General features: G+C 46.5%; 1 protein-coding gene across 9 annotated transcripts in view; it reads left to right on the top strand.

The window, feature by feature from the left end:
- Nucleotides 1-17039, top strand: part of LOC116319266 (A-kinase anchor protein 13-like) — a 63672-nt gene that overhangs the window by 13818 nt on the left and 32815 nt on the right. For 8 of the 9 annotated variants that reach the window (XM_039614525.1, XM_039614527.1, XM_039614526.1 and 5 more), the window contains exons 2-10: nucleotides 2374-2417; nucleotides 2822-2963; nucleotides 3572-3669; nucleotides 4746-4923; nucleotides 7064-7256; nucleotides 9074-9293; nucleotides 10508-11042; nucleotides 11849-14623; nucleotides 15793-15842. In XM_039614525.1, coding sequence (XP_039470459.1) covers nucleotides 2385-2417; nucleotides 2822-2963; nucleotides 3572-3669; nucleotides 4746-4923; nucleotides 7064-7256; nucleotides 9074-9293; nucleotides 10508-11042; nucleotides 11849-14623; nucleotides 15793-15842 — 4224 coding nt within the window. In that variant the 5' untranslated portion in view covers nucleotides 2374-2384. Of the gene's footprint in view, nucleotides 1-2373; nucleotides 2418-2821; nucleotides 2964-3571; nucleotides 3670-4745; nucleotides 4924-7063; nucleotides 7257-9073; nucleotides 9294-10507; nucleotides 11168-11848; nucleotides 14624-15792; nucleotides 15843-17039 lie in introns of those variants that run through there. The other variant, XM_039614529.1, reaches the window with a different exon arrangement.

Here is a 17039-nt window from a genome sequence, read left to right on the forward strand (position 1 = left end):
GGGAGACTGTAAAAATGGCCATAATTCCTAAAGAGTGTATTCAGTTCTTTGTTAAACCCTTTGAATTAAAGCGGATAGTCTGTACTTAGACAGCCGCAGAGCAGAATCAGTGAACAGACTGATGTCTAATGAGCCCCTGCTGTGGGATTGGGGGGGTGAGCAGGCACACACAGATTTATACACACATTCACACGATGCATACATACATCCATGGGAGGGTGAGGATTATCTTTGCAGGCAGAAAGACAAGAGGATCCGGTTTAGCCACTTAGAAGTCTCTACTGAGCGAGCCTCTTTACCCACTAACCTGGAATGAAGTCTCTAATTGACACACAAATTGTCATGCTAAGGAAATGCTTGCTGCTTTTATATAGAAAGCACAGACGGCTGTCATTTACTTTCTTCAGTAACAGTTTAAAAGTGACTTTAAAGATGTTCATGTTCAGCAAAGGAGAACTCTGCCACTAAGGTACCAGAGTATAGTGGCATGAGTGGAAAGCATGAATCAGCCTCAGGGCAGAACTCTTCAGCTCAGGAATGTGAGAGCTCATTAATCACTGCAAGCAAGACTGAATATCGAATGTAAAAATGCAGCAGAGCTGCAAGTGTGTGTTGCTGATGTCCTCTTTTATGTTGCAGCTTCACTGCAACTCTCAGAAGTTGGGCACAGTTGTGATAAAAGCTAATCTAAAATTCTGTTAAACAGAGCTTGGCGTTTGTGGCCAGCCAATGAGAAAAAGACTCCTTGCTACACAGACGAATAGTCAGATTTCTGTCTTGAGTGCAGAGTAGTCAGCAGGATTCTTTACAGCTTGGTTAAGTAGTTCATGAATGAGAGGCTCTAAAAAGCTCTGTTATACAAAGACTGTGTGTGTGTGTGTGTGTGTGTGTCTGAGAGAAATAGTCTTGTCCTTTGGGTGTGTAAGGATTCCCCTGTTTCGTTCTGACTTCCTGCTTCCTGTCTGTGAAAGGGCTGACCAAATCAGTGCATGTATGAGAGCTGAATGCATCTTTGTGTCTCTGTTACTTGTCAGTAATAAGTGTGGTTTGAACAGTAAGTGAGTCATGCAGACTGCTACATTGTCAAGTTAAAGCTGCAACAAGTTCTTGCCATGTGCTGAGCAACACTCTGTCCACCTGCACGCCTCCACAGCTGCTGCACAGTGACAGACTGTGCCAGACTATGGTGCTGCTGTCACAGTGCCACTCCTATTAAGTCTGACATTCAAACTGCTGCTCATTCTAGTAATTCAGCTACTGCTAATAATGAAGTGTATGAAGCACTCTAAAAGCTCATATTAAAAACCAAAGACAAAACATTCACAGCTAAAAAGTGTTTTTCTTTTCAAACAGATAAAATAATACGCTGAAGTAGAAAAGTCTTTTTTCCGCACACACAGAAGGAACATATCGCACATGCTCCACTTCCTATTAATCCACTGCTTATTTAATGTTTGCGTCTGGAAAAAAGAACATAACCCTCTTATCAGGTCAGGCTGAGTAAACATCTCAGTACTCCAGAACATACAGCATGGTTCACTTGAAGGAAAGGACGTGGAAGTGTGTGTTAAGCTTCATTTAGATTAGACTAGAATGTAAGCCATCACCAGTTTGTCTGTTTGTATCTGGAAGTCTCACAGAATCTTACTTCGGTCATTCCCAACCACCCATTTTGACTTCCAGGCCGTACTTGACACAGATGTTTCTGTATACTATACCGGCCTCGGTTATGGCATTCCATGTATGCCCTGCCCTCCTGGCATCTTGCACCCTGCTGTTATGTGCTGGATTGTGTCAATGTCTGCAGTGTTGCCTTCTGTTGGTACAGTCCCCTCAGTTCTGATTACCTTCCCTCCCTTTGCTACCATCTACATTTCTCCAGTCCGAATGACATTCCAATCTTACTGCTGTAGATTCTAATGGTGTGGATCAGTGAGTAGATGTCTTGTTCACTGTCATACAGCATATAGCAACTTTCCTCTGTGTTGCCTTGATCTTGGGCTCTGAATAATAAGGCTTTTAACACAGAAGAAGAAGAATAAAAAATAAACTAAATGCAAATACCTTTATGTGCTGCGTTGGTTCAGAATTTCAGTTGGCGCATCTCTATAAAAACTGCAGCAGTGTGTTAGAGGGAGGCAAGATGTTACAGTCTTTGCAGACATGTTCATCAAGCATGTATGTAATGTGTGGATGATGATGAAAATACAGTTTGTCAGCGAACACGTCCTAGCAGCATGTCATTTTCATGAAAAGATAACTGTTTTTCTCTTCAGCTGTTACAGAACTTTCATGTTGCAGATCTGGTATACTTCCTGGTGTATTTCCTCTGGCACAGTGAATGTTACATCTCTGCTTTGCCTCTTCTTCTAGTGTCTGACACCATGAAACTGAATCCACAGGAAGCTCTGCTTTATGTAAGTATCTGTTGTTCTTTATAAGGCATCATAATGAGCTGTAAAGGAGCTAGAATGTCTTATAAAATTTGCCTGGTGTGGCAAATGCACTTTAAACACCAGCTAGCCGGCTGATTAGCAAATATGCTACCAAACATGCTAGGAGTCAGCAGATGGCACAGACCCAGGTCTGTCACATGCCATCATTTCTGTTTCGAGTGAGGTTCCTTTTGTGAAGCACAGGGGCCATACCATTTGAAAACATCATACAGGCGTTTTTCAAGCTTATATGTCCGTTTTTCCATCTATCATCTGTGATAGAGTAGCTGATGTGAGGTAGTGTTTACTTAGCTGACTCTCAGCAATCTGTGAGCATTGCTGCAGTCAATTGCTGATGCCATGTTTGTGACACTGTTTTCTGTCAGGGAGACTGTGTGCTGACAGTGCAGCTTGATGAGGACGAAGAGAAGGAAGCAGACTTTTACCTGATTTTCTCTGGGTCTACACAAAGGCACGTGAGCAGCACACTGCGAGTGAGTCATGTCAAACTGCAGGCCATGTGTCCAGGTATAACACACGCACGCACGCACACACACACACACACACATGTACACATGCATGCACACACTCACACTCGCGCGCCTGGTTTAGTGGAGTTTTGAAATGCCAGAGGAGAGAGTGCAGAAGTTTTGCAGGTGGATGAAAGTATGTGTGTTCACACACAGAGTGGAGCTGCTACAGAGCCCTCCTGCTTTCACCATCCACTGAAGCAGTTCTGTGTTGGTTCCACTAATCCAGACTTGAGCTCCGTTATGTTGGGATCTGGAGCCTGGGACCATCTGTACAGACTCACAGTGTGGACTCCTGTACTCTGCTCAGTTTTTCATACTTCATGCTTTGGTGAATTTGTTTGCTCTTTAATTGTCTTATGGATGAACTGAGGTAGATAACTTGTTTGTGAGTGAGTGATACTTTTGATGCTTTTGTTGATGTGTTGTTGAAACTCCAACATGTTTCCTTTCTGACAACTCCACCCATAGATCACACATTAGCACACATCATGTATCAGGTTCTCTGCATGTAGATCACCTGCCAGAAACTGACTGTGTGTGTGTGTGTGTGTGTGTGTGTGTGTGTGTGTGTGTGTGTGTGTGTGTGTGTGTGTGTGTGTGTAGGCCATAATGTGTGTGAACAGGTCTTGGTGACACTGTGTTTAGCTCGCCCCGATGGATCAGTGGACACGCACTCTCAGCAGACCTTCTCCTTCATACAGGTAACATTAAAGAGCTCCTTTGGTTCAGCCCTGTCATGATGTCATGTGACTGGTGGGATGGATGGAAATGATATGAGACTACTGCAACAGCTGATCACTTCCAATATGAGCACAAGAGTGTTAAAGTTTGGATTGTACGTGCCTGACAGCAGAGAGCGGCACACGTCTTCATATGTTGAAGAAAGCAGTCAGCACTGTGAGGCAGCAGGCCTGTTTGCAGTGCTGACATACACATGAGCCAGTTTTATTCCTAATATGATTATTATTTATTAATGACTGCCATCCACAGCCACAAGTGTACCTGACTGAAACCTCCATCAAGGGACAATATTAACAACTGTACTGCACTGAGACTACTTCAGAGCACCACACAGTGAGCCAGAATATTAGGATGACTGGATCTGATACAGTTCAGAAATGAGACACAAGGGTTGGTGCTCGTAAGCATCCAAGGGAGAAAGACTTGGGCTAATGCTCCAAAGCAGCCAGGATATGCTAGTAAACCTGTAGCCTATTGGCTGATGTAAAAACAAATATACTTTGTCAAGCAAGATAAAACCTAGTACAAATTCAGTTTCAGGATCCAGAATCCTTGGTTAAGGATTTCTTAAAATATATATATATTATAAAATAATCTCCACAGTTTGAGAACATGGGGCACCTTTGTGACATGTGTGTGATGAGTGTGTGCTGCAGGTCATGTTCGCAGTTTCCACAATGGAGGGTGATGTTTTTTTTGTTCATCATGTTTAATAATGATGATTAAGCAGCAGAAAGATGTGTGACACACTTAAAAGCATCTGTGAGCTGTGAGGAAACAGGCAGATGTGAGCAGATGTACTTGAGTTGACAGCTGACAGGTTTCACGAAGAACATGTAGTAGTGTATCTGAATGATGACTGCAGTGTGTGGTGTGCAGCACACATATGCATTCCTACTGAACCGTGAGCAGGTGAGTAAGAAGAGACAGAGGGGTCCTGAAGCTGCTGGTATTTGGAAGGAAACTCAGAGATTGAGAGTTTTGGAGAAATGTCTCAAGAAGTGCTCAGAGCAGTGTGCCTCTGTTTGTGTGGTAGAGTCCAGAGGAAGCTGAGAGCCTGGCCCTGAAGCATGACAGCCAGCCTCACCACAGGACTGCACCACAAGCACCCTGCAGCACACACACAGATGTGCAGAAGGGAACGGTCACAGTGACGGACACACACAGACCCGACACACAGATGGATGTCTCCTCATTTTGGAGCAGCTGCCCTGGTGAGTGAGCATGCCTTTGCTGTGGATTTCTGTGCAAACTACTGCCGTGAGGGTCAGCCTCACCTGGAAGAGGCTGAGAACAGATGGGTACAGGATGCTCCAGCAGGCTCAGTCTTCTTCCTTCTTCCTTGTTAGCTTCAGTTCTCAGACTGTGACAGATTTTTCCAGCTCAGATGGCGTCTGCTATGTCGAACTGTCATATTGTGTCGTTTTAAAGGTTTGCTATTTAATTTTTTTTGTATTCATCAAGGTGCCGAGCCAGAACCCACAACACAGTGTCCCAGCTTCAGAACATTTAGCAGGATATTATGAAGGTTTATCTGGTTCCACCTGCAAACATGCACTACACACGTATGATTAGCAGCCACGCCGGTCTGAGGAAGCTGAACCTTGTGATCCTCATACACCTTTTAGGACAGGGGTTTTATCTCAGTATGCACCAACACAGCACTTAACCAAAGAAGACCAGGTGTCCCACCCACAAGTTCCTTCCTCTCCATGGGGAGCCCGTGTGCTTCCAGATTATAAGGGGTATGTAATCCCTGCAGCATAATCTTTGTCTGCCTGTGCTCTCCTCCCAGCTGGACATGTCCAGAATGTCTCCCTGTGGTGGTGTGCAGGTGCCATTGTGGTTGGTGGCTCGCACCCAGTGCTGTGCGACTTCACAGACACCACTGACAAAGTCCTGTGGCCATAATCTGCACCCACAGCTCATTGGTAACCTATGAAGAAGATATGGACCTAGAGTAGCCACAGCCATGGGTTTGTGAAGTTACCTTTTTAAAAACTTGAGATGGTATCATCTTGATTTTGAGGCCAGAAGTCTCCGTACTGTGACGAGAGGATGGAGATTTTTAATGAGCTGCATCCATGGGCTGTATGAATGGATCACAGATAACTGCTAACATCCACCAAAACTGAAGCACAGCCTTTTCTTATGGTCTGTTAGTACAATTAACTGCACTTGAAACTATATTATCTAATAGATAATTGCATTAAAATGATCCAAACACCAGCAGCACACACACTGTCCAGAGGGACTCGGGGACTGCAGTGAATGCCTAGTTGGAGGCCACCTGGATAATAAAGCTTAACTTTTAGACTTGTTTCTATAAAAGGTCACAAGAGCAGGCTGAGGAGAATGCAAACAGAGGTTTGAGTCGTGTTCAGTCAGTCTGCGTTTCATTCTGCCAGAAGGAAAAGTCTCTGTTTATAACAGTAAACACAAGCAGAGCAAGCAGGTTTTTCTGTGTTACAGCACCAGCAGTGGTCCTCAAACGTCACACACAGCTCACGAAGGACTCTTCAGAATCACTCAACCACCTTCCTACCGAAATACTTCAACTTTGCCGTTAACAGTGAGATTTCTCTAACACATGTCAGATGGTTCGTTGGATTTTGTAGCTTTAATAATGAAAGTCTGAATGAATGGAGACAAAAGCACCCTTGTTCTCCTTGTTTACACTGAACGTCACTGTTGAGCGGAGTGCCGTGTCCTGCTGCGTGACTTCCAGTCAGCACCAAGTTGCTGTTATAATCTTCACTACGGTCTAAGTCGGCATTGGTTTAGTGTTTGTACTTTTCTGCCCACCGAAGCTTTAAACATTTCATGAAGCCTTTTAGGTCCACTAAATATGAGCCAAGCCTGTTTTTGCTGCTGTTTGGCAGCAAAAACAGACTCAAAGCACTGCTACATGACCCACATACATTTCCTTTTCACTATTTCTGCTTGTTGTTTTCAGACATTTCATCACACACACGACTCTTAAAGCTACAGAGTTAGTGGTAAATGGGCCGGCTTTTATATGGTGCTTTTCTATCAGAGCACTCAAAGCATTTTATACAAAATGCCTCATTCACCCAAGCACTTTTTTCTATATGAGTGCTTTCTAACATTCACAGAACAACTTGAGGTTGTTATTATGTTGCCCAACTTTGGCACGCAGCCTGATATTTGGCACACAGATTGGAGCATCCAGGAATCAAACCACCAACCTTCCAATTAGCAGATGACGAGCTCTACCTTCTGAGCTACAGCCACCCTTGCGCAGTGGTACTCTGTTCTTCTCTGTCCACCAGGAGCTGTTCTGTTTTCAGTTGAATCCAACCATCAGATTTTCTCTTGTTTCTTCTTCTCCAGCTGTGTGTGAGCACCAGCAGCCCTCCAGCCTGCTGCAGCTCGCAGCCAGTCATGGTCTGAAGACAGCACCGGCATTCCTCCTGCAGCAGCCCGCAGGGAAGGAGGCATTGCGAAGGACGAACACTCAGGGTTCAGCTCCAGCATGTCTTGCAAAGGGCAGAGGGAAGCAGCCACTTCTGGAGCTCTTCACACAGTGAGTACTGCTCATTAACGGGTGCTAACTGAGGTTAAAGCTCAGGGGAGTTCATCAAGAAGCTTGAGAACTGAAACACAATGACAACGTTCTGCACTCTTCTGTACACACTCTGGCACACAACAGGGGTCCAGTTGGCTCCCCCTCCCTGAGGGGTTCTTCCTGTTAAAAGGGAGTTTTTCCTTCCCACTGCTGCCGAATGCTTGCTCAAATGGGGATTTTTGATTGTTGGGGTTTCTCTGTGGGTCTTTACAATACAGAGCACGTTGAGGTAACTGCTGCTGTGATTTGATGCTATATGAATAAAACTGAATTGAAATTGAACTGTCTTCAGTAAATCTGGTTTGCATTAAGTGTCAGAGAAATATGGAGATTATTCATATTTTTATTAGTACTTTTAAAAGCATGAAAACTTCGATGGCCACCATTGGGAGCTGGAAGGCACCAGGACAGTGTGTGTTTTGTCCTGTGTTGTGATCAGTCAGTGCGTTTATCGCTGCTGCCCTCAGTCTTCAGTGCGGCCACTAATCCTATTGTCCTGTTGAGCTCTGCTAACAAGCTCCTAATATATTAAAAGGGATCCAGTGAATATGTGCAGCACCACAGATGTTAGCTAGAGATGATGTTAGTGTTTTTAGCTCATGCTTTGGATGAAGTGTTGGGTCCCTTTTCAAAGCCTCAGCAGCTTTGCTAAAGAGCTGGTGCAAAGACTGTAGCAGCTGAGGACACAGTTTGGTGCTGTGTTTTTGCTGCTGTGTACCCAGGCCTCTCATAGCTCTGTCACCGATGAGGACAAGACACTGCAGCTGGCTGTCTGCAGGTGAACTGAAGCGTTGCATTAAATGACTGTTCGGAGGAAGCAAACCCCACCTAAAACTGTGCCGTTGCCCCACCTTACTGTTTTTCGTTTTCAAAACATCTGTTTTCCAGACCACAGTTACCACAGTGTATGCACGAGTGCCATTGTGGCTGTGAGGCAATAAGCCGTGGTGACAATGATGTGTTCATAGCTGTGTTCAAACACACAGAGTACCCAGAACTTTTATCCCCCAGCACATTCATGAGAGAGCAGGGCGTCATTTTTGCACAGGACAGCGGAACTAAATACATATATACTAGCCCAGTGGGTGGCAGTATTGCAGATGGATGTACAACAACAATAGCAGCATATAAAATAGACAGACACCTGCAGCAGGCATCAGAGGGCAGGTGATTGTGATTTCCTGTTGCTGGGGTCAGAAAGTCAGTTCTAGGAAAGAGACAAGCAGTAGATGCAAGACCCCGCTCTCCCAAACACAAACACACATATACATGATAACAACATGTTTGGGCCCCTGTTAGAGAGTTAGAGATCAGATCCTGTCCCAGCAGCAACGTTCCAAGTTCCTGGAAAATGTTTGTGTGTTTGAATCAGAGGGAGGGAGCTGGCAGAGTTCACAGAAACATGAGGCATTTATTTTGTCACTGAGAAGAGCACAACACATCGAAGTGTGTGTGTCTGTGTGTGTATCAGTAGCTTTGAGCTCTGTGATGTGATCTGGCTGCATGGTTAGGGCTCCTCCTCTTTAGGGAGGGAATGGATGAGTTGTGTGTCTCAGAGACAGGAGGTGAAGTGTGTCTTTATTTGAGCTCTTGCACAGTTTCCTGATTCAGCTCCTCCCTCATTGTGACTTTACTTTCTGTTCTAATCATTCCTGTGAGCAGGTAGGAGCCCTGGGGTTGTATTTCTCTGTGTTTCCTGTTATCCTGGTATCTGGATCTGTGCACGTGCACTACAGAGAAGAAACCAAGAAAACTCATTGTCGTTGTCATTGCAGCTATGCAACGCTCCCAGATGTTCAAGTGGAAGCTGAGGAGACACTGCAAGTTTACCCCAAAGGTCAAGTGTTTCAGTACCATGCCAGTGTAGGTACCTACACGCTAACCTTCCTCCTGCAGAGGGAGGGGGACACAGGGACAGACAGCAGGGGGCGCTGCTGTTTACCAGAGGAAGTGATGGAGCTGAGGAGGCTGATGGAGGGTCACAAATACACTGTGGTGAGTAGATAACATCAACAGCCACAGTGTGCAGAAAGACTGCTGCTGTTTTTTAGCAGTACTGTGCAGCATGTCTGCTCCTCCGCTTCATCCTCCGCTGTCACAGCTCTTTCCTGTTCCTGGCTGCTGATGGACTTTGGCTTGTTTCTTTGCTACTTTGTAGCTGCATGAGGCTTTCATTCATTATTGTATTTAGATTCTAATTGTCGTAGCTGTGTGTGTGTGTGTGTGTGTGTGTGTGTGTGTGTGTGTGTGTGTGTGTGTGTGTGTGTGTGTGTGTGTGTGGGAACTTCTTATAGGGTAACTAGGTGAGTGCAGATGCTATTAAGCAGTGTCTGTAATATGACAATGGGATAATTAGGTCAAACACACCTTTGCCATTGTTAAAGGGAAACTCCCAGAGCTCAACATGCTCACACATGCATCATTTCCAGGATACAAAGTGAGCTTGCATAAATATGGGCTGTGCTGCAGAGCCAGCCATCCTAGACAGGTGACCAGCAGAGGAGCATTAAGCTGTTTATACTGCACAGGTGTGGCATATGTGGCATGCGTCATGGTTTCCATGAAGCGGTAACAAAAATCTGAAGTGGTAATGAGGATGGTGAATAAAACAATAAGACACCCAGTGGAAAACCTTACAGGAAAGCTTGAAGTAACAGAGTACTTTGTCCCAGCCAGCAGGTGTCACAGGCAGACCAGAAGAGTGAGAAGCTGGACTGTGAGCTGGTGTTTCCTGCAGGTCTGTCAGCCAGAGGAGTGAAGGCCAAATGAAACAAAAATTCCCAAAAGTGTCTCCTTTATTCTTCAGGTTTTAAACCTATTTTATGCAGCTCACCTGCCAGTTCATGGCTGGCCTGAACATGTGAGTGAATAGCCAAGATGGCTTGTTTGCAGTGTAGGGATCAGTTCCACATACAGTGGGTTGCTGTGGTAGGCATGCGAAGCCTTCGTTTCCTTAATGAGTGGGTGAACTGTATGACTACCAGCAGCTGTAGGCACTGATGGCTGTGACAGATCGGCTCTTCCGTACGTCACTCTTTTGTTAGTTTTGAGATTAGCTTCGATCACCCTTTCAGGTAACATCCATCCATCTGCTAATGTTGTCTGACAGCTTTCACGCATGCTGAACAAACGATGTGCTAAACTGCTTAGTGGGTCATTTCTGCATGTTTCCATATATGATTCATTTGTATTTCTGTTCCTTTTTTCAGAGTTCAGGCTTCCCCTCGCTGGAGGAGAGAACACAAGGGGACGACTCTGCTGCTGTCAGTCAAACATCCTGTACCAGTGGAGGTCTTTGTCAAAGAGAGGAAAAAGGGTGGGAACACCAGGGCAGAGCAGCTGCCCGCACTGGGAGGAACAAGAAAAACAAAAAGAGAACCGCCAAAGTCACAAGACCTGCAGCAGAGTCTTCAGGAAACCAGAACCGAGAAAGTGCACGGAGGCCCCGCACGGCAACAGGAAGTGGAACTCTCTCACCAAGACAACGAGCAGTGGCGACTGTGACTAATGTCGGAGGAACACAAGAAACTCCATCACCCATAAGGCCAGTATTGGGACCAGGTGTTGAAAGGAAGTGTGCTGGCAGGAAAGTGGTTGCCTTGCCTACGGCCAGTGTCGTAGATAAACAGGAAGGCCAGAAACAGGAAGTGGAGCTGCCGATGCGTAAGCTGGTGTCAAAGACAGGAAGAGACACACAAAGTGTCAGCGCAGAAATCACAGTGGAATCAGCTGCAGATGGGACAGGTACGTCCTGTAACTGAATACACAACTTTATTGTGCTGTGCGTCGTCTGAGGTGTAGGCAACGAAACGCTCTTTAACAAGAAGTGCAGGCTGTGCAGAGAGAAGAAGAAAAGGAAGGATGAGCTTGTGAGTTTCTGGCTGTTCAGTTACTTAAAGACTCAAAGAGTAACAAACGAGACATCTGTGCATCTGTGCAAACTGCTATTTGATGAAAACGTGCATACAAACACAGTGTCTGAGCTTTTTCATGTTTATGAGGTTTTTTTCTGAGGTGTGTGTGTTTGGTCCTGTTTCCTCTGCAAACAGCTTGCTCAGGTAGAGACATGATGAGCAGTAAGATCAGACTCCACAGAGCTGAAGGTGTTGTTGCTGTGTAGGGATTGTGTTGTCATCACTAAAGACAAAAACCCGCTGCAGTCTGAGATACATGAAAAAAGGAAAATGAGGTTCAGCAGGTCAGTCAGAAATCCATCCCAGCTCATCATCAGTCTGCTCGCCTCTGTCTGAAGTTGCGGTTTATCACAGCTTTGCAGGTAGTCTGTGTCCGGCCTGTTCTCACCGCTGCAGATGCAGTGTGTCTGTTTTAGGCGGGGTTCAACAAACTATTAACCGCTCTATCTGACATCACAGACCTGAGCTGGCAGGTCAGGGGCTGTTTCATGTGTTCGGCATGCAGCTGTGGTGTGTAATGTCTGCGCTGGGTGTGTGATCCAGATCAGAGTAATCCATTTGATGAGTAAGAGTTAAGAGTTAAGCCATGATAGACCTGTTTGTTCTGCAGTCCCTAATCTCCTCGTCTCCTTTCAGTGGCCATGGGTCAGGAGCAGTCCCAGGACAGTCAGACAGAGCAAGAGGAGCCAAGCCCAGTCGGCACTATTAAGAAAAGTCCTTCATCTGACACGGGAGCCAGCCCTGAGTCCACACACGCTGAAAGGAAAGGTAGGAGAGTGCTATGGCGGGATGGAGGTTGGACCGGAAGCAGAATGGGACCAGAAGCAGCAGGAAAAACCACCTGGTATGAGGAAGAAAACTTCGAACAAGTTTCCAGTGAAGATTCCAGGAGAACAGAAGTGAACTCGCAGTCAGTCTGGTACGACAGTGGCACCACGGGTGAGAGAATCCCCGGACAGCAGGAGCAGGGAGTGACAGAGAAGAGAAACTGCGATACGAGCTCACCTCAAGTTTTAGGTCTTAGTTCTCCACAGCTGTTAGAGCAGGCGCTGTCTGCAGCCCCTAGTCAGTCACATGCTGCTGGAAACCTGCCAGCACTGTCACATGGGCCACACGCACAAAGACGGGAAGTGCAGCCAGAGGAGGAAGTTAGGTCAGACTGGAAGAAGGCAGGAGTGGAAGGAGACAGAGAAGAGGCCAGTAACAGAGAGACAAGTTTCAGCAGAAGGATTTGTGAAACGGCAGGCGCTGAAGAGGGAGGAGAAAAACTAGCAACGAGCAAAAAACGGAGGAGAAAAAAGAGGGGGAAGAGAGGAGGTGGAGAAGCCAAACTTAGCTCCTGCTCCAGTACAGAATCTCAGGGTTACACAGAGATTCAGACAGAAAGCCAACAAGCAACAGAGCCCGGCATCCAGTCACAGACACAGACTGGGAGGACAGACGGTTGCTGCCTCCCTGATTCTGAGCCGGCCTGGAAGCAGGAAGCTGATGACGATGCCATGCACCTACCCGGCCACACGGAGATCCAGGCCCGCAGCGCTTGTGGAGCTGGCGGTGATGTTACAAGCTCAGACTGTGGTTTCATGGCTGAAGAGCTCAGTCACGCTGAGCATCTAACAGCACACTCCACTCCAGTTACAGCTTCACACACAGAAAGAAGCAACGACTCATCAAAGGATGAGACCGTGAGCTCAGTCTTCATCGCTTCAGAACTCGGTGAAGCAGACGTCAGTACAGTGGACATAAAGACAAATACAACTGTGCAGCCGGAGGCAACACAAGGACGTGACCCTGGAGAGCTGGAATCACAGATGCCTGCCATTCCTGTCCAGCCAGCACCGGATAATGCTGATCTTAAGGCTCTGCCACCAAACGAGGATCTGACCGTTACTTGTACAGCCACAGAATCTGGGATCCAGATCGGGTTAGCGAACTCCAAGTATCCAAAGGAATTTGTTAAACAGTCGGAGGATACAGAGCTCAGGGAGGAAAAGCCAGGACACTCTGTGGATCCCACAGGAACACCAGCAGGACTTGTTGAATCTGTGCGTCCCACAGAAGCTGCTTTTGTACCAGCTGACGATAGAGCGGATGTTGCTCCCCTTCACATTCGGGAAGGAAGCACTGAGAGCACTGCGAGGGAATATTTAGAGCATTGTTTGGCCCCTGAGATGCTGAGAGGTCAGCTGAACACGGAGAAAATGAGACATAACATGCGGGTGGGCGTAGAGGGAGGAGTTGAGGAAAGAAGCCAGAGTGGCGACGAGGACAGTGCCACAGAGGCGTGTTCTATGGAGCAAGGGCGAGTGGTGAAGCAGAACTATGATGAAGACCTGGTTGCTGCAGCAGTAGCTGTTGTAGCAGTAGCAATAGCATCAGCAGTGGTTAGCATAGAAGTGAGCCAACATTTAGTAGACAGTATGTCAGAGAGTCAAGTGTGTGCTGGCAGAGAAGCAGGAATCAGTCCATCATTAGCACAGGGGAGCGGTGCAGTCAGCCTCAGCACGGCTCAGTGCTCACAGCTGTCTCCACAGCTGATCGCCAGAGCTGACACAGAAAACCAGCCTGCAGCACACTCTCACTCTCACCTCACTAACCACATCACCTCTATAGGAGAAGCGTGTGTTCACACAGCAGAGGAAGCACCTTCTGCAGAGATATCTTGTATAACTACTACAGACGATCAGGCTAACAGTGACCTGCCTTCATTTGCTGACGCTCTTCAGTTACCAAAACATCCCAAAGAAGAAATTCAAAAAGAAAGTCTGCACAGCAAAGTCTTTAAATACTCACCACCTAAAGAAGAAGATAACAAACCTTTGCCAGAGGTGATGACAGCTGAGGCAGACGGAGAGAGCCAGTCCCACTGTCAGAATCCACTGCTAACAGAGCACAGAGACCCCAAAGATCAGGCTGCCTGTCCTGAAGAGGGAGATGGACAGCAGCACTTTCAAACAAGAGAGATCCCCGATCAAGACACCGGTCACTCTGTGGAGTGCAGAGATGCTGAGTGGCAGGATAGATCAGAAGATAGTGAGTACTGTGCAGACGGTTTCCCAGACCTGTCAGCCTCACACTCTCACACTCCAGGAAAGGAGAGCCAGCCACAGCTGGCTATAATGCCACATCAGAGTAGTTTAGCACTTCCTGTTACCCCCAGTAACCCAGCTTCCCTAGCTAGTCCCACTCCACAGGAAACGACTGCTCCTGTGGAATCAGCTGAACTTCTGTCATCAGCAAACGGCAATAGTCTTACTGCAAGCCCTCCTGAAGCTGAAGGTGGCAAAAACCAAAGAGAAGCTCATGACTGTGTCTGTGTGAACCCCAAGGATGGTGTGTTTGAAGGGCTGGATACGGTGGAGAAAGGAGGAGAAGTGGAGAAGCTCACAGTGGAGGAGACATCCCACACAGGTAACTCAATCTAACACCCACACACACACACACACACATCTTTGTTCATGTCTCTTATTGTCACTTTGATCTCTTTTATTTCCTGTCCTCGTCACCTTCCTGTGCACCATCATTCATCCTCCACTCCCCCACAAACCTCTTCCTTTGCTTCAACAGAATCGTCATAGCAAAATATCTCATTGCACATTCTTTAGACAGAGATAAATGTTCTTTAAAATTCTTTCTTACTTTTGAAGAGTGTGTCTGTGGTCTAGTTATGCTTTGAAAAGATAAGTTAGTGTAGGACAGAGCTGTCGCATGAGTCTTCCATAGTTCTCTCCAGGTCTGATGAAGGAGTGACTGGAACGCATCAGTCACGACATTCCTTCATTCGTAATGAGACTGAGTGGAAGCAGGCCAAGAAAGGTGTGTGTGTGTGTGTGTGTGTGTGTGTGTGTGTGTGTGTGTGTGTGTGTGTGTGCTGTGATGGTGGCGGCGTTGGTAAGCATTAGCTTTTTTTTGGTTTCGGAGGCACTGTTTATATTTTGCATTGTATCCAGGAAACGTGATGATGTAATCAACATCATAACATCATAACAGTTAACTGCAAAACTAGAGGTAGGTGGAAATATGGTTGTGGTATGAGTTCTGTTCCCGTGTGTGTCCAATCCAGATTCTGATCCATTGAGCAAAGGACACGAAGGACAGCGGGACATTAAACCATTATTATACTATTCAACGCTAAGTTAATACAAGCACTCGCACTTTAAAAACATACCTGACCAGTGCTAAGGCCCAGCTAGCATTAGCACCAGAGCTAGCTGACAGAGGCCCAGGCTAATAATTCCGCCCTGCTAAGACAGAGAAAACCTAGCCTTTACGTGTGCCTACCACTGCAGTTTTGTTCCTTACATACAAAACACACACCTTGATCACTTTCCAGTGAAGTGTTTGCTCTTCCTGGAACAATGACATCACTTCCTTGTTTTCAGAGGCTTTGGAGTTAATGTGTGTGCAATGACTGGCCTGTTTGATCCTACCACCTCATGTTGTTGTTCTCATCACTGATTCACCACCCTCTAAATTTAGCTGTGCTCTGTGTATTGTGGATGATATTGTAGCTGGCTGATGCGTTTGTCGAAGCCGGTGAGTGTCCACGCTAACCTGATGGTATTTTCTGTTGTGTGCAGGAGCAGCAGAGCAGGAGCAGAGAGGCTGGGACAGCGCACATACTCTGCAGGTGAGCTGCTGTTCAATGGAGTGACTGTTTCATGATGTCACAGGCAAGTCTGTCCTATTGTCTCACCTGCACACACTGAACCTGTCAACGATTTGCGAAGCAGCTGTCCAGATGTGATGTGATCATTGCAGGCTCTTGCAGGACTGAAGTACTGAGACTTTCTGGAGAGTAAGTTAAGGCTCCACCCCCTTAAAACCCTGTTTTTTGACAGAGCAGACAAGGGAGCACCCAGACCGAGCAGCTAAGGCAAATACACCAGCTCAGTGCCACACTCAGGTCCCGCGAGCCCACCTCCCCTCTCCTTCCTGCAGTGCATTAGTTTAGTTTTGCTCTCTGTGGTTTTGGGGTTAGATCAGAGCAGGCCAGGCCTTCTCTAATGACTCCTGATGACGCACTGTTTGGTATCGTAGAGCTGCAGGTCACAGTGGGAGGCATGGGAACCTTGAGACCTGACCCTGGGGTGTTTGCAGTGTAATGTCAGAGTCAGGGAGGGACAGAAGAGGGAGGTACAGTACACAGAGCGGTACAGGAGACCCTGCTTCATTCACTTTCATGTAAAACTTTGCTACCTTGTTGAGAAGATGCTGAGCAGGTCAAGTTTGGAGTCTTAGAGAAACTGCTGGATTTCCATGTGTTTGATTCAGATGTTTGCCACTTTGTTCTTTTATCTATTTTCCATAAAACTGATCATAGGACTTTGAAATCAGTTATTGAATCATGTTTGTGCAACTTTCTAAAGGATCCCGGATTCCACTGTGTCCACATTTGAGTTAGTTTTTGTTTGATCTGTTGGTGCAGTCAGGCCAGAGCTGATACAGTCTCACATCTTACACGTACAGGTCAGTGACAAATTAAAGGAAAATCCTGACTCTCTGAACCCTGTAGTGAAGCGACCATCTTTATCACCTTTATTCCATGAGGAAGCTTTTCTGTGGTGATGGGAGTGCTCTCTGCATCCAGAGGACATGAGTTTCATCACTGTCTCGGGTTGATCTAGTTCTGTAGTGCACCGCTTTTGCTAAGCTTGAAGCTATTCCTGCAACAAGTCTTCCTGTCTTCCTCTTCCCTGAGTCTGGTTTTGCTGGAGGTTTCTTCCTGTTAAAAGGGAGTTTTTCCTTCCCACTATCACCAAAGCACTTGCTCATAGTGGGTTGTCTGATTGTTGGGGTTTCTCTGTGTTACTGTAGGTTCTATACC

Source organism: Oreochromis aureus, linkage group 7, assembly GCF_013358895.1.
Source record: "Oreochromis aureus strain Israel breed Guangdong linkage group 7, ZZ_aureus, whole genome shotgun sequence".
In the NCBI taxonomy this organism is placed as follows: domain Eukaryota; kingdom Metazoa; phylum Chordata; class Actinopteri; order Cichliformes; family Cichlidae; genus Oreochromis; species Oreochromis aureus.